We start from the raw sequence: 25,288 nt of genomic DNA on the forward strand, positions 1-25,288 counted from the left end.
AATTACAGTGTCTGGAGACTAGGCACCAGCGAGGTGATCTGATAGAGGTGTATAAAGCTTTGAATGGTTTGAGCATGCTCAATGCTGATGGGATTCTTCGTCTTGCTCAGAATAATCACCTGAGAGGGCATAAATTCAAATTGAGGAAAGACAGATGTAGGATAGATGTGCATAAATTTGCCTTTAGCCAGTGGGTAGTTGGTTGGTGGAACAGACTCCCATCCCTTGTTGTGGAAGTTGATAGCCTAAATAAATTGAAGGCTCAGCTGGGCAGGTATTTGAAACGAACGGAGGGGTGAAATGGGAGTGGGTTTGTTTTTTTTTTTTTTTTTTTGGCTGATGCTGCATAAGCTTGCTTTCTTGCATAATATGCCTCTCCTAATGCTAATAATAATTGTTTTTATCAGTTTCTTTTTCCAGTGCACAAATTTTTGAAATTTGAATTGTGCAGCTTAAAATTGCCCTGTATATCATCATTTAAATTGTAATATTCATTAATATTTATTATATAATTATACAGAAAGGAAAACAAGATCAACTTAGAAAAAATTCTCTTGAGTTAGGTAGAAAAGATCTGAATGCAGTACCTACAGTATCACAAGTATCAGCACCCATTGATTACCAACAGGTACTACAAAAGAAGAAGGAAGAAGAGAACAGATATCGGTAAGAAATAGAGTTTTAGAAAATTGAATTTAGCCTGTATTTCCAATAGAAAAAAAAAGTTAAAAACTTTGATGCATGTATTTTGTAATATATTTCTTTTCACAGAATAAAAGAAAGCCGTATCCCATAAATTTACAGTATTTTTTTTGTTTTTTTTAATATTATGTATAGTTTTGCTGGAACTTTGCCTTTTTAGGTGCATTAGCATATATCACCATTATCCACATGCAAAGTACTGCACTTGGATAGCAGTAATCCCAGAAAATATACCACCAATGTGGAAAACGAAAATGACCTGTGCAGTCAGCTATTAAGTTCTCTGAGCAGTGCAGATGGGCTGCTAGGACAGCTCTGGGAATGTAACTCATATAAATACTGTACTTACTGTAGTCATATAAATAATGCTGATATGATATTGAAATTGGCAACACTGCATCCTCAGAAGAATAAAAGTGCAGTAGAGAGCTCACGAAGTATGACCCAGTTTTTTTTCTATCAAGACAATATATGTTGCAGTACTTGACAAGCTTGAAATCCTAAGCTCTTGAATAACATAAATTTGCTTTCCACAATGGTTTCAACTTTGGTTGTCACAATCACCATGTTTCCCAGACTTTTATCCCTGTGGTAGATTTTTCAATGAGTTTTTTTAACCTTTTGAAGGTTGCTTCAAACTGTCTTAATCTTGAAATTTTTCTAATACATGCTGCCATCTCTTATCTGTTTCCATATAATTGTAGAGTTTGTAATTCATGGCAGATTAAAATTGCTTTGAAAATCAGAGAAGATCACACGTGTTGACTTTAGTTATCCAGTTTAGGCTTACAAAGGGGAATTCAGGGCCAGAATTTGATAAAACTAAATCCATTAATAAATAAATAAATGTAGAAGATATTATTATATAAAAAAAAGTGTCTTATTTACAAATTTTAAAAAATTCTGATTTGATTTTTAACAATAATTTTACTCTAGTATTATTAGAAAATGAAGTGAAAAAGAACAAATTAGTATTTTAAAGCATTTATATACAAAGTTTTAATTTTTACAAACTTTCAAATTCCCACTAAGAATTTTGTGGGAATTTGAAGAGCCACTTTGCAGAGCTTGCCACTATGAAATATTCACTGTGGTGGGGAAGACAACTCACCCACATATGCAGCAAATTGACTCATGAAAGGGTTAAGGAGTTGCATTACTGTTACCGTAACAAACCTTATTTGAAGAATTATGAGCAGAAATTGAAGTGACTGTTATTGGTATCATGATGAGAATGAGATGGATACAACAGTTCTGTGTTTAGCATGATGAGAATGAGATGGATACAACACTTTCAAAGTTATAGAAGTTGAAGGTTTCTCCCATAGAAAACATTTTTATCTAAAAGTCTCCATAAATTTCTGTTTTTCTCTTAACAACTTCATTTATTTTTGACAATTGTAGTTAGAGCAAATTAGAAAGTATTCAGAACAGTAGATTTTATACAGTTTTAATAGGCAGTGTTTAGTTCTAACAATCTGCAAAATTTCAGAAGTAAATTCTTATAGATAATTGACTGCAATAGAACATCAAGTCAGTTTTGTGAATGTTAATTGAAGAATTGAGTAATGTGCAAAATATCCAATAATTTTTTACTTCTCTCATTTATTATTTTAGTAGCATAAATGGCCTGAATAATGTGGGTGAATCTCAGCTGAACAGGTTACAATCACAAACACGCCAACTTCAAGCAGAAAGAGAGGAATTTCTGAGATTGGTAAGCAGTTTTAAATGAGTTAACACAAAAATAAGTTGGAAGTTTTCCTTGCTATAGCAAGTTCTAACATTAGACTTTATAAATATATAATATACTGTGTGAGTGCAAAAGTGTTAGACCAAAAAGTAAATATCTATTTTTATTGAACTATATAAGTATTTTTGATGTTGAGAAGTGGTGGTGGAGAGGATCGGGGGGGAGGGGAAGAGAGAGGGAGAGAGAATGTGAGAATAAAAAGTTAAAAAAAGTTATGGGTTAGAACTTAATCTCCAGTATTTTGTTGCCACTTCTCCAGTTCTCAGAATGATAAAAAAAAAAAAACTTTTCATTCCATTTTTTTTTTAGGTGAATGTGATATTATTGTACGATATGCTATTTTTTAGAATGTATAACTTAAAAAAACTTTAGTACTTCTATTGTGTTCATGAATGTTTTAAATAAGTAATTTAACATTAATTACTTGTTAATGCCATAGTTTCAAATCCTTTGAAAAATTATTAAATAACAAAAAAAAAAAGTAAATAATAATGTAATAAAACCAATAAATAATACCTATTGATAAATTGGAAATTAGAAATAATTATCACAAAAAGTCCTTGTAATGATTTTTTCCCTAAATTGTAAATAACATTTAAAATTTTTTTTCGTTAAAAAGTAATCTAAAAAATGTGTATTTTATATTAAAAAACTTCAGGATTGCTCTCACTACTCCCCCACCCCAATCATTTTCAGTAGAGTGATTTTGAAGAGGTGGCACCTCTCATTATATGATAAAACCTCAGAGGTAATTTCAATTAGTAAAAAATCCAAATTATAGAATATAATTATATGTAGTCATAGTTTATAAAAGTTCGTAGTTCATAAAAATGAGCAGATTTATTCTTACTGCAGTAACATTTTAATACAGTTAGTATTTGGACACATATATGACAAAAAGAAAAAGAAAATTTAATGAAAATGTGTTCTAAACAAAATTAAATACAAGTTCACATCTCAAAAAATATGATTTGTTTAAATGGTAATGTGTTAAATGTTAATAGAATTAATAAAATACAGATGATCTATCACTAATCATAATCTTTTTTTGAAGAAATTGGAAAAATTTTTTGTTGAGTAAAGGTCTTATGATATTGCCACTTTATAATGTCATTGATCACTTCTCTCAGAGCATAAAAATATTTTTTTAATTTGTCATCAGAATTAACAAATTTAAAAAGGGTAATAAGGCCGCTTCTGCCTTTGTGTAATTTAACTTTACTTTACTTTTCTTCAGGTGCCTCCGTAGCCAGGTGGGCAGGAGCGGCAGTGCGTAGCACACGCTTCTTGATTATACCGGGGTTTGAGCCCGTGACCACCAAATACGGAGGATGCAGAAAGGTCAGGGAATGACCACCGCATATCCCCGGAGCAATATGGCCTTAGTTGCTAATGCTCCTAAAAACCAAATAACAACAACAACTTTTCTTCTTTACTTTTGTATTCTTTTGTGCTGCAATGAATCAATCAATCAATCAATTTGGTCCTTGAGGTTGTTACAGACATTCTCTCAGATATGCCAGACAATCTCCACTTGCTACCTGGGAGTTTAAAATGCTGATGGAACTGATATTCAGGTGACACTCAAGTCAAGTGGACCCAATTTCGCTGAAGTCCGGACGGTCTGTGACAGCCAAATCCTCTGCTTCCACCTTCATGATGGTGGGACTGTTAGTAATCCTGGGTATAACCTCCATGCACAAGTACATGGTGGGTGACCACCCAGGTGTGAACCAACGGAAGCAGGGGTTGAGGTGTGGCACCCACACCATATGGAGGAATGCCGCTCCTCTATGTTACCAGGCAGTACTAGGTGGTAGATGACTCTCATCAACTGGTGCAATACCACCACTTTGCTTATTGGAGGCTTTAAGTGGTGGAACCCATGTTTAGTCTCTAGAGCTAAGTTCCGGTCACCCCTTCCCTATCTCTTCTATCATGCAGTATGATTGATGACTTTTGAGGTTATGATGAACATCGAGATTCAATATTCCGTACATTTCGAGGGTACAGCTCTAAAACGATGTTTGTTCGCAGGCCGGCCACTAGTTAGTACACCGGACCGAACCTATTGGTAACTCTCTAGGAGGTTTCTGGATCAGCTAGTGCAGTGGTCTCAAACTGGCAGCCTGCGGACCGCGTCTAGCCCCGGAAGCAATTTTATACGGCCCATGAATACATTTCAATTATGTATTTGTTGTAAATACGGTGTTTATATTCACTCTTATTTTGTTAAAAAAAAATTCCAGCCCGTCAGCTGCTTTCAGATCGAGCATTCGGCCCGCATGCAATTTGAGTTTGAGACCACTGAGCTAGTGTATAATCTTGCTACCTCTACTCTGCCAGATAGTGACTGGAGGGAGTCCGAGTAGTGTGTATGCGGGGAGCATTGTCGAGGCCATGTTATGTCAAGGATCTGGGTATATTCTTACCATGTGTATGCCATCTCCAAAAATTTCATTACTTCATACAGCATGTCCCACCCACTTTTTTCTTACTATTGAATACACCATGAATTGTCAAACTAATAGAGCAAGCTTATCTGCAAAAAGATCTAAACCTCCCAAGCACTTCCTAATTCATTTCACAAATATACGTGGTCTCAATTCTAATCTTAATGATGTCCATTTCCACTTGCAGTCTGCCAAATCCCATGTACTTTTTCAGAATCTCAGTTATTGGTTGATTCAACTACTGCTCATGTCAGATGCCCAAATTATTCACTGTATGATTCCTTTCGCCGCAAAGGTGGTACTTGTGCATATGTCCATTCCGATATTCCCTGTCAGAGACTTGGAAATTTGGAATCTACTCTCTTTGATCTTCTCTGGCTTAAAATCTCTCTACCTCATTGTTTAAAATTCATCTGTTGTCTCTACCGGTTTTGCAAATCCACTAATTACTTGGACCTTTTTGACTTCCTCTCTTTGCAACTTGACTTTCTCCAGTCAAACTTTCCTAACAGTGAGGTAATTTTCGTGTCTAGGAAATAAGTGAACACATACACCAATCATTAAATAAATTTTACTGTAACTTTAAAGTTTTTACAAATAAACATCAAAAAACAATTTATATAATTTACTATAATTTACAATAAACTGATGGCTGTATATTGCAGAATGCTAAAACTATAATAAAATATTTACTATAAAATATGCTAAAATATAAAGATTAAAAGCGCTTAAAAAACCTGAAGCTTTCGAGAACATCAGCTCCCTTCCTCAACAGTAATAAGACTTCCTGCAACATCCCCTTATATAACAGGCTCACGGTACCTCCACACGTGGTATTCCTCCATGTGATTCCCTCTGTGTGTGTGCTTGGGCAGAACCGGAAGCGGACATGGCTCGGGTACTTGGCAAACAAAATCCTTCATCCATACTGCGGACAAATGCTTCAAAAATAGGATGTATACGTATACCTCTGTCTCTATTCATGATATTCTTACTGGATGAGTCAATCCGTAAACCCTCTAGCCACTTACGCTCCGAGTACCCATGCGCATGGTCACACGATGATCACGTCTTCTGGGGAGATTTGATGCTGCTTCTCCCAAAAATGTTTGTCAACAGCAGACTTATAATTGGCGGTTCTTATAGCATTTAAATGCTCCCCCAGACGATTCCTGAGCCGTCATTTTGTTTCCCCCACAATCCGGGCATTCTATTCTGTATACAACTCCACTACTGAGGTCTTTTGGTATACAGTCTTTCACCTGGTACACAGCTGTGCACAGCCTCCGCCCGGGAAGCTGTACACAGCATGTCTTTATCATCATCATCATCATCAGCCATTTTCAATCCACTGCAGGATGAAGGCCTCTCCAGCAACTTTCCAGTTCCTTCTGTTTTGAGCACTGACATCCATTTACTACCCACAAACTCATGAATTTCATCTATCCATCTCCGCCTTTGTCGTCCAGGTTTTCTTCTAGCTCCTCTTGGGTACCATTCTGTTATTTTCTTAGTCCATCTGTCATCATGTCTACAAGCTATGTGTCCTGCCCAAGACCATTTTAGTTCTTTAGTTTTGATAAGAATGTCCTTTACTTGAGTTTGCTGCCTAATTCATGTATTTCTCTTCTTACCTAACAGTCTGATTCCCAATATAATTCGTTCCATTCTTCGCTGTGTAGTTCTCAGCTTTTCTTCCATTCTTTTGGTGAGTGCCCAAGTTTAACTTCCATAAGTCATGGTAGGGAGTATACATTGGTTCATTATTTTACGTTTCAGACAAACTGGGATATTGCTCTTCAGTATGTGACTATATTTCCTGAATGCTATCCATCCAAAATTTATTCTTCTCTTGACTTCCAGCCATTTATCATTATTACAGCTAATAACTTGTCATAGATAAGTATATGACTCCACGTTTTCAATTACTGCTCCTTCAATCAATATGTCCCTTTCTGTGGCATACTTGTTCATCATTACTTTGGTTTTAGCCATATTCATCTTTAGTCCAAAATCTTTACTAACTGTGTATAACTGATTAAGATTTTCCTCTAATTCTTTGGGATCGTGCCTTATGACCACAATGTCATCTGCAAACCGTAAATGGTTTAGGTACTCTCCCTTCACATTGACTCCTTTCTGCGACCAGTCTAATCTTCTGAAAGCTTCCTCAAGGGCAGCAGTAAACAGCTTCGGAGATATTGTGTCTTCTTGTCAAACTCCTTTCTCGATGTTAAATTTCCTACTGTCTTTGTCTAGTCTAATAAAGGAGGTAGCAATCTCATATATTTTCTTCAAAATTATAATATGTGGGGTATCTATGCCTTATCTTTCCAGTGCCCGAAACATTGCCTTATGCTGTATGGAGTAAAATGCCTTTTCATAATCCACAAATGCCAGGCATAATGGTGTTTTATATTCATTTGCTTTCTCCATTAGTTGTGATATTACGTGAAGGTGATCCACAGTTGAGAATCCTGTCCTAAAGCCAGCTTGCTCTTTCGGTTGATTCTCATCAAGTATTCTTTCTAATCTGTTAGTAATGACCTTTGTGAACAACTTGTAGATGTGGGATAACAAGCTAATTGGTCTATAATTTCCAATTTCTGATTTATCTCCTTTCTTATGCAGCAAAACTATGATTGCATTATTCCACTGCTTAGGCGTCACGCCTTTTCTAATGCACTTTGTGAAGAGTCTTGCCAGTTTTTGTGTTATGTCTCTTCTTCCTCCCAATTTTAACAACTCTACAGTAAATTCATCTTTCCCGGGGCTTTCTGATTCTTCATTTTCTTCAATGCATGTTTTACCTCATCAGGAAGAATATCAGGTATGTCGTATGCGTTGCTACTTTGCAATCCATCTTCCCCACTGCTGGCATCATTCCCTTGCTCTTTGTATAATTCTCTATAGTAGTGTTCTGCTATTTGAATTATGCCTTCTCTGCTGTTTATAAGTACACCATCGCTATTCTTCAGTTTCAGTATCATTTCTCTTTCTGTATTACTGTTCATGGCTGCTGATTTAAATCCTTTGTTTTCCTTTAATGCTTGTTCTACTTTTCTTGTGTTAAATCTTCTTATGTCCTCTCTGAGTCTCTTTCTAATGGCTTTGCATAACTCAGTATACTCAATTTTTTACTTGTTAGTATTTATCCTGCTCTTCATTTTTTGCCTTCGGTTCATCATATCAAGTGTTTCTTGACTAATTTTTTCTTCTATAGATTTCTTTTTCACTATAGGTTTCTTGGGCTTTATCACTTTCAGAAAGCTGTAATATTCCTCGTTGATATCTTGGTCCTGAGCAGTCTGCAGAAGCTCAAACTTGTTCTTAAGTTCCAGTAAATACTGCTTTTTCTCCTCTTCTGTTATCTCAAAGACCTTTGTATTATTTACTTGAGTCAGTTTTTTCCTTACCTACATCTATATCAAGTGGACACCTTACCATTCTGTGATCACTTCCGACATTTACCTTATTCAGGACGGTAACATCATTCACAATATATCTTCTGTTAGTGAGGATGAAGTCGATTTCATTAGTAGTTAATCCATTTGGACTCTTCCATGTCCACTTTCTGTTCACCCTTTTCTTGAAAAAATTGTTCATTACTGACAATCCTTGAGATTCTGCAAATTCCACAAGTCTTTCACCTCTTTCATTTCTTTCACCAATTCCAAAATTTCCTATAGTTCCCTTTTCTGCGCTGTTTTGTATTTTTCCAACCTTAGCATTGAAGTCCCCAATAATAATAGTGTATTGGGTTTTATGCTCATCTAGAAGGCTCTCAATTTCGGTGTACATTTCTTCAACCTCTTCATCATCATGGCTCGATGTTGGTGCATAAATCATTATAACCTTTAGCTTGTACCTCTTAGAAATCTTGAGTATTAGTCTTGACACCCTTGGTGATGTACTTTTGAATTCCAAAATGTTGTTTTTTAAATCTTTATGGACCAGAAACCCAACTCCATCTTCACTCCTTTCACTGTTTCCATTGGTGTACAGCAGATTTCCACTTGATAAACTTAAAAGTGATTCATTCAGCTGTAATATCCTGTCTTCACCGATGAGTGATCTTACGTTATAACAGGACAAGTTCAGTTTCCGTACATGGCAGCCTGGTCGTATCCAGAGATTCTTAGCACCCTCTGCTTCTACTCTGATCTTCTCACTGCCGTAAGAGGGGGAGTGAAAGCTGCTGGCGACTGAGGGCCATTTGTTTTATCGTGCTGTCATATGCTGGAGGGTTTGGTCTTTTCCTCTTCACGCTGACCAGGCGTCTTGAAGAGAACCACTCCACACGTTCGTTGCCACCTAAGTGACATAACAGGGCTTACCATCGAGAAGGTGTGCATGAGTGGATTTTAGGGAGGCAGGCCAACCGGACTTCTCCTAAATCTTCTGTAATAGAGAGATATTGGATCCATCAGTGTTTTAGGCTGAGTGTCTGATAACACACAGGATACCTGTTCTCCTCTAACCCCCAGTGTGTCTTATAACCCCTTAAAATTCTCCTGAAATGCTCAGTAAGGCCCGGATAGTAGGGGATGTATGCGGTGGCTACCGGCACAAACGGCTCCCTATGTTCAGACCCTCCTCTACTATATCTGTTCAGGATCCTCTGGGGGTATCCGCATTTTCTAAGGTATGCCGTGACACGATTAATTTCTTTTTCTTTATCCTCAGAGGTGGTGCAGTGTGATCCTGCTCTATCAAATAGAGCTTTTACTACACTGTTCTTATATTGTCCAGCTTGTACTGAGTTGTAGTGGGTGTATTGGCCTCTACACATGGGTTTCTTAACCACTGACGTCTTAAGTCTAGAACCCATCCTAGAGACCAATACATCCAAAAATGACAAGGTACCGTCTATTTCCATCTCTGAGGTAAATTGTATAAACTGGGAGAAGCTATTAAGCCAGCAAACTGCATCATCCTCCCTCCCCTTCTGGACCAGGGCAAAAGTATCATCAACATATCTCTTCCAATTTCTAATAGAAACGAACACCCACTAAAAACCCTACTTTCTAACCCCTCCATGGCCAAATTGGCCACGGTGGCACTAATGGGCAAACCCATGGCCGTACCGTGAACCTGTTTGTACATAGTTCCCTGAAATAACATGGTAGTACTAGCCAAACATAATTCCGTCCCGGCACAAATATCCTGTATACCAAGCAGTGATCTGTTACCAAGTGAGACATCTTTGGTCAATGCCATTTTTACACAATGTATTCCGTGTTTAATAGGAATACATGTAAATAAAGATACAACATCAAAAGAGATCATATTCTCATTATCATTTATAGTCAAATTCCCCACAAAATTTACAAACTCTCTACTGTCTTTAATAACATATTCGGACTGCCCCACTATGGGCACAATTAATTTAGCAAGTACCCCGATAGAGCATATGAAGGACTTCCTATAAATGATACTATGGGTCTCAGGGGTACTTCAGCCTTTTGAATTTTTGGTAGTCCATAAAACCTAGGGAGTTGACTACCTGTAGCTTGTAATGCCCAGAAAGTTTCCTTGGAAATCTTTTTCCGTATTCAACCAAGATTGCACTAATTTGTTGCTCGCCATTCCAGGCCCACCAACGGGTTCCTCTGGGTCACCTTAAAAGTATTATTATCTTACAGAAGATCCAATGCCTTCTTATTATAGTCCTCTGTATTTAGAACCACTGTTGATCTCCCTTTGTCCACTGGAAGAGTTACTATTCCTTTGTCTCTTCTCAACTCTTCTAGTGCTCTCTTTTGACTAAGGCTAATATTCGGGGGATGCTCTCCTCACCTGGCTCAAAACCACAGCAGACTTTACTCAGATTTCATTAGCTAGAACCTCAGGAAACTTATTGATGGCCCATTCAATACCCATTGCTATCTCCACAATGTGGGGTTTGGGGGGGTACAAGTGTGAACTTGGGGTCTAGATTTAGGACTTCCTCCTGTTCTTTAGTGAGCTATTAAAATAGACACAAGGCCATCTTTGAAATGGACAGATTAGCCATATGTATTCCATCATTCTCCAACACAACAACATCATAGAGCAGGAGTGAGTGTCGGCCTTCATCATAAATCTGCCTGTAAGCTCAATATGATAGCAGAGATCGCTGGCTACGCAATTTACACCCACCTGGATACACCACAGAAGGAAACCCTGCACCTTTTTAACATCTACATGCCACAGCAGGACAGACATGCTATTCAACTAACCAACTTCATACAAAGCCACCTCTCTACTATAGATCAAGAACACATCATTCTTGCTGGCGACTTCAACTGCACTTTTGACCCAGAAATGGACAGAGCACGATGCACTGAGCACCGCACAACATTAATCAACAACCTGCAGGCCTTGATAAACAACAATGAACTGGTCGACGTATTTAGACCCCAGCACCCAGAAGAAAAGTCCTACACCTGGAGATCAGCAAATACAGCATTTGAAAGATTACCTTACCAAGCCCGACTGGACAGATACTACATCCCAAAACACACACCATCCCCCTGGTCAGAAGCATCACACATTTGCCATCTTATATCTCAGATCACTCCTTTATCAAATTACAGCTCTCCTTCTCATCCAATCACTACAAAAGTGGAGGTTCTTATTGGATGTTCAACAATAGCCTTCTTCAAGATAAGGAATACATCTCTAAGCTGCAAGACCTGATATCCAATCTTGCCCACTCCAAAGACAGATTGGAGCCCATGAACACATGGTGGCCTAGATTTAAAAGTCAACTGAAATCATTCTCGCAAACCTACAGCCATCAGAAAAGTCAACAAAAGCGTAATAACCTCTATTAACTTGAGCAAAGGCTGAAAAATCTCCCATCTGATAGTCAGACCCATTAGTCAACACTACAAGCCATGCAAACCCACTTAGAACACTTTGCAAAAGGCGCCCTACTCAGATTGAGATACGCCCACATAAATCTATCTGATGCTCCGACCAAATACTTTTTCTCATTAGAACGCAGACATCATCACAAATCAACCACCATCACTGCCATTCAGCTGCAAGATGGAAACATCACTGAAGACCCAGAGGAAATCTTTTATGAAGTAACAAGATTTTAGAGAGAAATTTACAGTTCTCAAGAAACCTCCACAAAGGCAACCGAGGAAATCCTTTCAGGACTTAAAAAAATCTCCTATACGGCCCAATGCAGTAAGGAGAAACAAATAACCCTACAAGAACTAACAGCAGCATGCAAAGCCCTTTCCAAAAATAAATCACCAGGTCTAGACGGACTGACTTCTGAATTCTTCCAAAAGTTTTGGGATCAACTCGGAGTGCTACTCTTTCGAATGCTTGAAGAAGCATCTGAAAGAGTAGCACTCTTTCGAATGCTTGAGGAGAAACAAATCACCCTACAAGAACTAAAAGCAGCATGCAAAGCCCTTTCCAAAAATAAATCACCAGGTCTAGACAGACTGACTTCTGAATTCTTCCAAACGTTTTGGGATCAACTCGGAGTGCTACTCTTTCGAATGCTTGAAGAAGCTCAGTCCCATGGACTACCAGTTTCGGTCACCACCTCTGTCGCTTGACTGATTCCCAAGAAAGGGGATCGCACCAATCTACAAAACTGGCGCCCGATTTCCTTAATGAATACGGACTGTAAAATCACTTCCAAAACCATCGCCAATAGATTAAAAGCCACTCTCCCCGATATCATCGATCACCAACAAACATACTCAGTACCTGGAAGATCGATTCACGACAATCTACATCTGATCTGAGACCTCCTCTCCACTGCAAACAGCCAAAGAGAATTCGTAGCACTAATTAGTCTTGACCAGGAAAAGGCATTCGACAGCATTGAACACAGTTACCTATTTCAGACCTTGAAAGCCTTTGGATATGGACCCTACATCATCGGAACAATCTATCTGCTAGACAAGGAAGCCAAATTCTGCCTGAAACTCAACAACCAGCTCACCTGCCACTTTCCATATTCCAGAGAGATAAAACAAGGCTGCCCACTCTCTGGACAACTATACGCAATTGCCATAGAACCATTCCTTAATAAAATTACCACCAGTATACAATCCTGATGAACACTGCTACCAGAACCCCACCTAAATATAACCTACTCAGCATACGCAGATGACGTCACAATTGCAATACGCCACGAGAGCAAATTTGAAGTCATCCAAAAGGCTCATGATCTCTGTGCTCAAGCATCAGCCGCAAAACTCAACTACTGTAAGACCAGCGGTCTATGGGCTGGCAACTGGAAAACTAGATCCGACTCCCCCATCCAATGCACATGGTCCAGCGAGGGACAGAAATACCTAGGTGTGTACCTCGGAAATGCCCTCCTTTTCTCCAAGAAGAACTGGCCCGAATTGCTGAGTCGTTTCAACAAAGTACTCGGGAAATGGAGAAGCGTGTGTGCCACATTTCGCTGAGAGGGAGAGTGCTTGTGGTCAATCATATGGCGGCAAGCGTTCTCTGGCACACCTTCAAAATTCTCATGCCATCTGTTGACTTGCTCCACCAAATCCAGGCATCTGTCTGAAGCTTCCTTTGGAACAAAACCAACTGGATGTCCTGCTCCAAACTTAGCCAGCCACTTACTCACAGGTGTCAAGGGTTGATCTCTCTCTTGACAACAAAATCACAGCATTCCTGATCACCTTTCTTCTTAAGATGCTGCAAACAAAATACCCACATTCCGACACTACAGATAAACCACTAGCAACAGCCACTAGAGGACTATCTCTTTCAACAATATTGAAAACAATAATAACAGTAAAACCAACAACAATATATCAAACTACTGCCGTTTTATAAAGACGCACTGAACCGTTGGAAAAAGCTAAACCTTCACCATAATCTTGAGAGAACATCCCTTCCCGGAATACTTTTAGAACCGCTCTTCTACAGTAAAAGAATAATAGACCCTGCAAATGATGATATTCTCTTCTTTCCTACGTGGAACTGGGCAGGAATAAGAACCATAGGCAACCTCCTGACACCAAACCTTGAATGGAAAGGATCAGAAGATTTGCCCATTAAAACCATAAATGCAAAGCAGCAACACAGACATCTAAAATCAGCGATCACACAAGCTCTTCCAGACATCACTACAACTAAAGAGTTTGGAAATGTCACTGGATCCTCACCTACACCAACCTTCGTCATCACATCACCAGAAGACACAGTACTTCTGTCTCCTGCACCTTCCAAAAAAATCTATCAGCTAATCATGTCTCGCCATACAACCATGATTTTCCCATCATCCGCCTGCCAAGCTGTCCCTACACTCCTCTCCACTTGCCACAAGCCACCATCAAACTTTCAGTGGAACCTTCCGTGCAGGATGAACTGTTCCAAATCGGATGCAGACATCCAGTGGAGACTGTGGCACAACATCCTTCCCACCCCAGTCAAGCTACAAATCTTCGGGTTACGCTCCTCAAACTATTGTCCTGCGCCACTCCAGGTACCCTGGAACACATATACCTGGCATGCCCTGTGAACAAGGAACTCGTCAAATACGCTTTGGATGCAGCAAAGCATGCCTGCAACCACGCCCACACTCCAAAGGACTACTGGTACCTGCTTCACTCTGAGCAGACAGCACACACCACCTGCAACTTGGCGCCTCCGTAGCCAGGTGGGCAGGAGCAGCAGTGCGTAGCACATGCTTCTTGATTAGACCGGGGTTCGAGCCCGTGAGCCACCAAATACGGAGGATGCGGAAAGGTCAGGGAATGACCACCGCATATCCCCGGAGCAATATGGCCTTAGTTGCTAATGCTCCTAAAAAAAAAAAAAAATAACAAATAACAACCTGCAACTTCCTATTCATTGTGGCCAAGACCGTCATTTACAACTTCTACTTGAAGCACACAAGAAGCAGTGACGACGTGCCTCCTATCGACACATCGGTGCAACATTTGAAGTGGAGCCTACGGAGGAAGTTGCAGAGCAGACTTCTACTCGAATTCCGCAGCAAAAGACCATAAACTGGATCATCTTAACAGCGAATGGAACAGGGGCAGTCACCTCTTCAACCTCACTGAACAGTCCATCACCTTTAACGTGTGACACTTAATATGAGAATGATCCAACGCCAAGAAACTGTTTTCTTAATTCCTGAAATTGAAATGTTGAAACGTTTGTATTTCATTCTAAACAGTTTTCTTTATCTTTCCTTTTTTGCTTTTGTACATAGAATGTAAATAGTTGTTGTTGAAAATGTATCTACTGTTCACGTTTTAATAAAAAAAAAAAAAAAAAATCCATCCTTCCGTCTTTCCTTCCTTCCTTCCTTCCTTCCTTCCTTCCTATCTTTCTTTCTTTCTTTCTTTCTTTCCGGTCTTTTGTCTCCTAGTTTTTGTTTCTCCTACCATTTTATTGGTTTCATTTATTGCCTTATATCTGCTCCCTCCCACACCCAGAGATGTCTAATTACTAAGCTTTGCAGTCTGCATTGCCTAAGCTGTTCTGCCTATGTCAATTAGCACTACTCAAAAATTTTGTTCTACTATTTTGAACCCTTTTGAGCTCTGTATCTTTCTTCAAGTGTGACCTTCAGACCCAAACACACTATTCTAAATGCAGTATCACCATCAACTTATATAAAGGGACAATGATATCCTTTTCCCAACTTGCAAAGGTGTCCTGTATGTTATAAGCAGGACACCACGTGCCTTCCTAACTGCTTGTTTATACTGCATAGAAAATTTCATTTCTGACTGAATCATAATTCCCCCCCCCCAGCCTTTTGTCCTGAGCCACTTTTAACTGCTCCCTCTCCTCTTGGGTTCTGCTCACCATTGATATAAACATTTACAGCTAAGTATGAATGCATGATCCACAGTTTTTATATGGGCCTATGTTATTTGGATGGTAAGAAAAAGATTTTGCTATGATCCTTTGATAAAATTTTGGTAGGATGTGCAGTTGCTTTATCTAATAATGACAGTGCCTTCATATTTTTATTTGTATTTAATTTTTATTTTTGAATGATTTTACTACTTTTACAAATTGATTGTGAAACCACTCTGAAAGAAATTTGGAATTGCATCATTAATACTATTAATTTATTAGTATTAGTATGCTAATATTAATACTAATAAATTCTCATTTAGGAAAAATCTCCATTCTGCATGAATATAATACGTAAAAAAAAAAGGCAGTCCAAATTATAGAGGGCTCGAAATGAGAGGGAGTGAGGTCCACGTTAGCAAGGTTTACTATATAATAAAACTGCTTTTAAATTTACTTGAGGTGGATCAGTGAATGGATCTTCAGTTTTGTGTTCAAATCACAGTTCTATCAGTCCAGTTATGCCTAGCCACACACAAAGAAAACCCTACACTACAAAATGTGAAAACAGTTTTTTATTTCTCTTTCAAATGCAGCAATTAATTTACTTGCTAGCAAATTCCACTCTTGAAGTCATGATCTCAGAAGGTCTGCCTGTTGCTTTGATAGATTTCAGTTGTTTAATAGGTCATTTAGTTTAATTTGTTCAGTTAGATGTAGTTCTTTGCTACTCTGTGGAATGTAACCTGGATCTTTATTGGGAATGGACAGTTCTTTGCAATTAGTTTGTGTACAGAAATATGAAGACCCTTCTCTATGTGGGACTGGTTTTATTGCAAAAGCAATATTGGATGCTCTTATTTTTTGCTGCTGTGTGAAAAACCATAAATTTTTTTTAAAAAAATAGTATTCATTATTATCTGCTGGGTTTATGACATGACACAGGAACAGTAAAGGGCCTGCTCTTTTTTCTGTTCATCCACAACGAGCTTTAATTTGCCTTACATAGCATGATGCCGAATTTCTCTCTTAATCTCCCAGCTGGTATCCAAAATAGAGATAATAGATATGTTTAACCATTTTATTGTAGGCTGATGTGATGTCAGTCTGTATGTATGTCACTGTAATTCTGTGCCAGTGATTGCCCAAAAAATCTGGTGTCGGTCTATAACCAAAATATGTACACATCTGCCAGAAATTTGTTTATTTGTTGAATTCACACAGCACACCAGTTGCCTTTCGGAATATTCATTAACAAGCAACCACTTTATATAAAGAAACATAAAATGAGATCTCGTACAAATGACCTCAAAGGTACAATTATGGCAACACACACACATACATGAACCTATTATAACAAGTTCACATAATACAAAATTATGTCATCCCTCCCACATCTCCTCTACTCTTCTGGCCAATAATTATTATCCAATAAATTGCTCATGAAAATAGTGTTTCTGTTATCAGGAAATGCTTATTTTATTCTAGCAATTGAATGTATTTTACTATAAATAATTTCTTTTTTATGATTTTTTTAAAAAATTTTTATAATATAACAAATACTTTCTCTTGATGATAAGTACACTTTTTTTTCTTGCAGATAGAAAGTCTGAAGGTAAGAGTTTAATGAAAAAATTTTATTATATCCAATTGGTTAAAATTTTTTAAATATCTAGATCAGAATAAATTGACAAGTTTTTTATACCTTTCAACTGCCTGCCATCCGTGATTTACACTATGATCAAAATTCAAGCAACAGTCAGTCACAAAAATTCCATTAATACAAGTTTTAATTGGTCAAAAACACAGATCTTTATTATTATTACTATTATTATTAGCCATATGGTGCAAGGAAGCCCGAGGCTTATGCTGCACCAGCCAAAAAAAAAAAAAAAAAAAAATTCTGTGTTACCCTGAGAGAGAGGAGAGAGAAAGGAATCACTAAGAAAGAGAAAAATGATGATATCCAGCTCAGGATCCTGGGTGTGCCAAGCCCATACTCACCAAATATGATCCCCTGGTTTTAAAGCAGTAGCTTTGCACATATTTGCATATAAAAGGGTTATAAACATTGTTTGGCATAAAATAATGGAAATGTGAGAAAAGTCAGAAAATAGGGTTCAAAAATAGGGTACTTGGAGAACAATGTAGACATATTTAGTTGGGAATGGAATGTGGCATTCTCTTGTAAATATGTTGGCTTCACAGTGAGTCTGCATGCTCGTGACAAAATTCAAAGTTATCCTGATAAGTTATCATCCATTGGGATGCAGTCCAAGAATTGATAAGTGTTGGAGGAAGAGGGCTTTTAGGAACTGGAGAACTGGATAATAGTGATGTGTGTGTTTTAATTATGTAAACATGGTCATCATCAACATAAAATTCACTGTTTCAGGTTAGGACGAACTGTGGGCTAACAAAAGAGACAGACTAACTCATTAGGCAAAGGATAAGCTTACCTTAATCACAAGTTGATATTTTCCCTTTAAAATTAATACTCTTTGCCACTAATACATAGAGTTCAGTGTTTCTGCCACTGTTGGGCGATTTTTTTTTGAGGTCAAGTTCAGTACCACCTGCAATTCTGGATCTAGTAAACATTTTCAAATATCTATCTTTTGAGCTGTAAATTCACCTTGGGGAAGATGAATTTACAGTTCAAATTGGACATGACATGAAGAAGAAGATGGACATTTCCTCTTGGATGACTGTTACTTTGTTTCTTTATCAAAAGCATAAACCGATTTCCCTAATACTATGACCTTGGAAAGGAAGCATTTGTGTTTTCTGATGTTATTCTACCAGTGCACAGACATTTTCTTTCCACTCATAGCTGAGAAGACCAGGCAAACTTTGCAGCAGTCTGCTACATGTTCAAATCATCTAGTAAAATGCACTGGCACGTTCCATATGGTTGACTTTACATTCCAGCCACATCATTAATGATCCATTGCCAGTCTTTATGATGACTCAATGCACATTTTGTCAGTCTATCTTGACGTGGATGACCTAAATGCTCTAAATCTTCAGCCAATATTTGACTACTTTTGAACATGAGACACCATTTGAATGCCTTGTATCCTTCTCATGGCATCATCATCAAAGGTTATCTTCAGCATTCAATGAGTCTTTGAAGCAGGTTTTCCGAGTTTAAAGCAAAATTTATGCACACTCCTTGTTCTTTCACATCAGTCATTTAGTATTAGAATGACTAAATGATGCAAGAAAGCAGACTTTACCTGTATCTGAAACAAAAAAAATTTCTAATCATCGATTACATTTCATAAATAGCAGAATGCAATCAACACATTCACTTAAACATTAGCATTAGCATTAGTAGAGGCATTTGATGCAAGAAAGCAAGCTTATGCAGCATCAGCCAAAAAAAAAAAAAAAAAACCCACTTCCACTTCACCCCTCTGTTCGTTCAAAATACCTGTCCAGCTGAGCCTTAAACTTATTTAGGCTATCAACCTCCACCACAAGGGATGGAAGTCTGTTCCACCAACCAACCACCCGCTGGCTAAAGGCAAATTTCCGCACGTCTATCCTACATCTGTCTTTCCTCAATTTGAATTTATGCCCTCTCAGGTGATTTTTCTGAGCTAGAGGAAGAATCCCATCAGCATTGAGCATGCTTAAACCATTCAAGGCCTTATACACCTCTATCAGATCACCTCGCTGGTGCCTAGTCTCCAGACACTGTAATTTGCAAAACTTAAGCCTTTCTTCGTAAGAGCACCCCTTTGTTCCATTCACTAATCTTGTTGCCCTTCTCTGTACTCGTTCCAGCAGCTCTACATCTTCTTGAAATGAGGCCTCCAGACCTGTATACAGTACTCTAGGTGTGGCCTGACCATCGCCTTATACAATGGAATAATCACCTCCTTATCCCTGCTGGAAAAATTCCTGTATATCATTGACAATACTCCATGAGCTACTCTTGCAGCCCTTCTGCACTGCTCAGAGAACTTCATATCTGCCTGCACAACCACCCCCAAGTCCCTTTCATTCTCTACCACTGTCAGTGTAGTACCACAGAGTTGATACGTTGCTCTGGGGTTGCTGTTTCCCATGTGTAGTACTTTACATTTATCAATGTTAAACTTCATTTGCCACCTCTCAGCCCATCTGCTCAACCTTTCCAGATCCTGTTGCAGCAGCATAGTGTCAGTAGTGTCCTTGACAACCCTGCCAACCTTTGTATCGTCTGCAAACTTCGACATTAAGCCCGATATACCATCATCAATATCATTTATAAATACAGAAAACAATAATGGACCCAACACTGAGCCCTGAGGGACTCCACTAATAACATCAGTCCACGATGAGCAGTGTCCATTGATTACCACTCTCTGTCTTCTCCCCCTCAACCACCCCTTTATCCATAGCAGCAATTTGCCTCCAATGTCACACTGCTCCAATTTGTGTAGCAGTCTTCCATGTGCAACAGTATCAAAAGCCTTTCTAAGATCCAAGTATATAATATCAAAGTTATTCCCTGCATCCAGTTCTTTTGTGACTGCATCATAGTATCCAATCAAGTTGGTCAGGCAAGACTTCCCCTTAACAAAACCATGCTGTGTCTGAGCTATAACTGAAGTCTTGTCTAAATGATCCGGCAGTGCTTCTTTAACCAGTGCCTCCATTAATTTTCCTGGAACAGAAGTTAAGCTCACAGGTCTATAATTACTTGTGTAAGCCTTTGATCCTCCTTTGTGAATTGGGGTCACATTTGCACATTTCCAGTCTATGGGTACCTCCCCTGAGTCCAAGAAAGCTCTCATAATTATGGCTAAGGGTTTGCCTACTTCCTTTGCTGCCTCCTTTAATATAACTGGATAGATCCCATCCACCCCGGGTGCCTTTCTTGTGTTTATCTTCAACAGTTTCTCCTCCACTTTACTCCCAGTTATTTCAAGATTCTGTAGCTTACTGCTATAGTTGAATACACCTCTGGCATTCCCCTCGCTGAATAACTCCTCATGTGTGAATGTCGATGCAAAATATTCATTTAGTTTGTTAGCTACCTGAGCAGGATCATCAACACTTGACCCATCAATATCAAGTGGACCAATCTGATTCACCCCCTTCCTTCTAGAGTTTACATAAGTAAAGAACTCTTTGCTGTTTTTCTTTGCATCCCTTGCCAAGGATTTCTCGTAATCTGCCTTCGCCTGCCTAACCTCCTTTGTAACTTGGTTGCATATCAACTTGTATCTATCATAGGCTTCTGTGTCATGTGTTAATTTGTATGTATCCCATGCATTTTTCTTCTCTGCCATATGCCTCATTAGTTCATCCGACATCCATTTTGGCCTAAACCTTGAACAATATTTCTTAGTTGGTATGTAAAGCCTAGTAGCTTCCAAGATAAGTTCTTTGAATGCTTCCCATTTTGAATTTGCTGTTTGTAACATCATCAGTTGGTCCCACTGTATAGAATTTAAATACTGTCTCAGTCCATCGTAGTCGCCTTTACGGAAGCAATAACCCTTCCCTTTACCCCTAATGGTAGTTACCTCTTTGAGTAAATCCCACTTCAGCACACTGTGATCACTGCCACCTAGTGGTTCATTTATCTGCAGATTCTTAATGCATGAAGAATCACTGCTGATAATCAAATCAAGAGTATTACTCCCTCTAGTTGCCTCCCGAACATGCTGATGTAGAAAACAATCATCCAATAAATCCACAAAAGTCCTGCTAGTGTGTGAGTAACCAGCCCCCAGATTCCAGTCAATATCTGGGAAATTAAAATCTCCCATTATAAGACACTCTGATTTACTGGCCCACTCTATTTCCCTGTACAGTTCCTTATTATACTCATCAGAGTCATTAGGCCTATAGCACACTCCTACTCTCAATTTTGATCTCCCAATGTTTATGTCACACCAAACTGACTCCACACTGCACTGTCCAGCGATGTCGACTGGCTTCACTTCCTTGGTTTTTATGTGTTTCTTAACTAATAACATAACCCCTCCTCCCTTCCTATCCTGTCTATCCTTTCTGTAGACGTTGTACTCCCCAAATTGCAGTTCTGCATCCCTTATATCTGTGTGACACCACGTCTCTGATATCCCAACAATATCTGCCTTCGATGTTTTGAGCAATACCTCAAATTCATCATATTTATTTACTAAACTCCTAGCATTGGTGTACACGCAAGTATACCTGCACCTGTTTCTATTCTTAGCTACATAATGGTGAAACATATTAGACTAGCTTATAAAGAAGTAATACAATTGTATCTATTGATGCAAAGTACAATGGTGTGCAAAACTTAAGGACCAGTCAGGTTTTCACCTGTAGCTTCTCATAGGAGTGGCCTGGATATGGGAAAAGCATACCAAAGGAACCTCGTGAGGTAACAGAAATGCTTAAGGAAACAACCGACACAACAATGGAAACAAAACGGTACAGAGGGACTTTATTCAAAAATGGCAACATAGCACTGGCTGCCATGATACAAATGAATCACTGCCAAGGATGGAACATAGGGAAGAGGTGTCCTCAGTAGGAGATATGGCTACCCCTATTGTCCATGCAGGCTTTGCACCACCTGTCCATACTTAGAACAATGTTGTTCTAAGTATGGACAGGTAGGTCTGGGGCGCCTCCGTAGCCAGGTGGGAAGGAGCAGCAGTGCGTAGTACACGCTTCTTGATTAGACCGGGGTTTGAGCCCGTCACCACCAAATACGGAGGATGCGGAAAGGTCAGGGAATGACCACCGCATATCCCGGAGCAATATGGCCTTAGTTGCTAATGCTCCTAAAAACCAAATAACAAACAAACAAAACAAACAAGGTAGATCTGGATGTGCCACTAGGCATCTCCCCAGAGCGTCCCATATGTGTTTGATGGAATTTAGATCGGGGGAAATGGGCAAGTCAATCCATACGAACAGTGTCCTCACTTTGCAAAAACATATCAACAGCTGCAGTGTGATGGTGTGTGGCGTTATCATCCATAAACATGAACTCGGGGCCAATGGCACCTCGGAACAGATGCACATGGGGAAGGATTACCTCAATACAGTAGCGTGCACCAGTTACAGTACCGCCTTCCAGTATCTGGAGTTGTGTACGTCCATCCAAGATAACGCCTCCCTAGACAAGAACACTTTGACCGCCATATCAGTCCCTTTCAGTGATGTTTGCAGGGTGATACCGATCTCTTGCCAGGTTAGCTGATGTCCAGAATCGCTGCTGAGACTGAATCTACTCTCATCAGTAAAGAGTACCTTACCCCATTGCACTGCTGTCCAGTCCTTGTGTTTGATACACCACCGTAAACAGTGTCTCTGATGGGGAGGTATTAAAGGGACACAGCATACTGGCTGTCAGGCAAACAGTCCTCCTTTGTGGAGTCGCCTGGCCACAGTAAACCGTGATATCCTCTGTCCTGTGCAGCTGGTTTGCAGTGGATCCCGCTGTCTGGTGTCAGTTCCTCTTGGCCTGTAGGAGTATATAGCTAGCGGTCATCATTGGGCGTTGTTTTTTGTGGATGACCACCACTGATCCTTCGAACAGCTGTACCTGTTGTTCTGGCGCCTCCGTAGCCAGGTGGGAAGGAGAAGCAGTGCTTAGCACACGCGTCTTGATTAGACCAGGGTTCGAGCCCGTCACCACCAAATACGGAGGTTGCAGAAAGGTCAGGGAATGACCACCGCATATTCCCGGAGAAATATGGCCTTAGTTGCTAATGCTCCTAAAAACCAAATAACAACAACAACAACCTGTTGTTCTGAAGGCCGACCACGCACGTGAGATGATGCTATGGAAGATACCGAACTCTGCAGCCATACTCCTTGCACTTCGATCTTCTTTGAGCTTCCCAATTATTCAACCCCAGGTAAAGTCATTCAGATGTTGTCTACTGGCCATTTCGTTGTCTGTAGCACTGTATAAAACCAATCGAATGTCTGTAACAATCGTGCTCACCATTCAGTAATTTTCACATACTGCTGAACTGCTGCTTTTATCTGTTTGTGTGAGCCCTCTCATCATGATTAAAATTTTTGCATGTGCACCAGCCCTCTACTGAACGGCCATAGTTATGCAAATCACCACAGACTGTTTCGTTTGATTTTGTGGTTGTAACCTTTAGAAATAGTGTTGGTCCTTAAGTTTTGCACACCAGTGTAGTACAGTACACAGTTTGCATTTCTAGCCTTCAGTTTGAGAACTTTTGGCTCCCATCTCCTATTTGTTTCATTGACTTGGTAAGTTCACTAGTGATAACAAGAAGTTAATATAAAAGTACAAAACGAAGGTAAGTTTCAAAGACAAAATATGGATTGGAAATTTGATTATCATTACGTGGTAGAGTATATATCATTTAACAAATTGGGTGGCCAGCTTTTTTTCTTTTTTTTTTTTGCTGAAATACCTCATAGTATTGGCACAGATCTCACAAGGTAGCGATTAATACATAAAGCTTGCCAATCTTCAGTTTGTGAAGGAATTTTATTCATCTTTATAAAAAATTGAAAACTATCCTAGTTTAGTGGATTTATTTGATTAGTGTTTTGTCCTGAATGTTATCAGTTACAATTTGAATTTTTGTAAAATTTAACTTTTGCATTTGAAGTAAATAATTGCGCTTAGTAAACTATTTCTATTTTTATTAAATTAATTTTATTAAGAAAATACAGAATTTTTTTGTTTTTGAATTGATGGGTAATGTGAAAATTTATAACCAAAATTTTAAATAAATTATTGTTGCCATGTAATAGAATTATATAAAACATAATGAATATTTTTATATATTTTTTTGTTTGCATGTATATAGAACTTTAGAGACCAAAATGAGCAGCCTCCTTCACTTACTATGCCCCAACCTCAAGTTACACAGTTCGTTCAACCAAGGTAAAAATTTAAATGAAGAAAAGTTTGTTTATTCTTGATACAAATCAAGTTTTATATTAAAAGGTATACTCAATTGATGGGCTCCCGAGTTTTAAGGTTGATTATAAATATTTTAATATTCATTGCAGTGATTAAAATATATCAATAAATAAATAAAAATATGGGATATATGATTTATAGGTGGACTGTAAGAAATTTCCTGAAGTTTAGGCATAACAATTTCACAATCTTCTTAATAAGAAAGTTGTGAAACATTGTTATAGGGACACTATAAACTGGGAGGTTAAAATAATATCTGCATGCATCTTACTTGAACTCTGATTATAAATTGTAATGGAGCTAACATGATGTTATTTCAATATAAACTGTATCAGCAATACAAGAATTACATGATATTAGTAACTGTATTAATGAAGGCAAAAACAGGAGAGCCAGGTTTATTCAGCATAAGCCTAAAAAATAAGAAGCAACCAGGTTCCATCCAGTTAACTTTCTGATCCTTCCTTAAATTTATGTATGCTTTCTAGTTGTACAAAGATTAGTATTAGTACTAAAATGGCATATCTGTATCTGTTGAGGGGGGGGGAGCTCATATTACTCTCATCACAAAAAGGTGCCTATTGAATTTTGCCGAACTCTCTGCCTTGGCTACCCTTGCAGACAACTTATTCCAGTGTTCAACAACATGCTGCCTGAAGACGAATTTCA

At 38.7% G+C, this 25,288-nt stretch overlaps 1 protein-coding gene across 3 annotated transcripts in view; it reads left to right on the forward strand.

Moving 5' to 3' along the window:
- The window catches only part of LOC150087471 (uncharacterized), a 238,090-nt gene that overhangs the window by 67,499 nt on the left and 145,303 nt on the right, over positions 1-25,288 (forward strand). For all 3 annotated transcript variants that reach the window (XM_090372089.1, XM_090372090.1, XM_090372091.1), the window contains 4 exons: positions 521-666; positions 2,320-2,419; positions 17,306-17,320; positions 24,504-24,580. In XM_090372089.1, the coding sequence (XP_090228215.1) occupies positions 521-666; positions 2,320-2,419; positions 17,306-17,320; positions 24,504-24,580 (338 nt within the window). The remainder of the gene's footprint in view (positions 1-520; positions 667-2,319; positions 2,420-17,305; positions 17,321-24,503; positions 24,581-25,288) is intronic.

The sequence above is a fragment of the Mastigoproctus giganteus genome, chromosome 4, assembly GCF_048544385.1.
Source record: "Mastigoproctus giganteus isolate SK-2022 chromosome 4, ASM4854438v1, whole genome shotgun sequence".
Taxonomy (NCBI): domain Eukaryota; kingdom Metazoa; phylum Arthropoda; class Arachnida; order Uropygi; family Thelyphonidae; genus Mastigoproctus; species Mastigoproctus giganteus.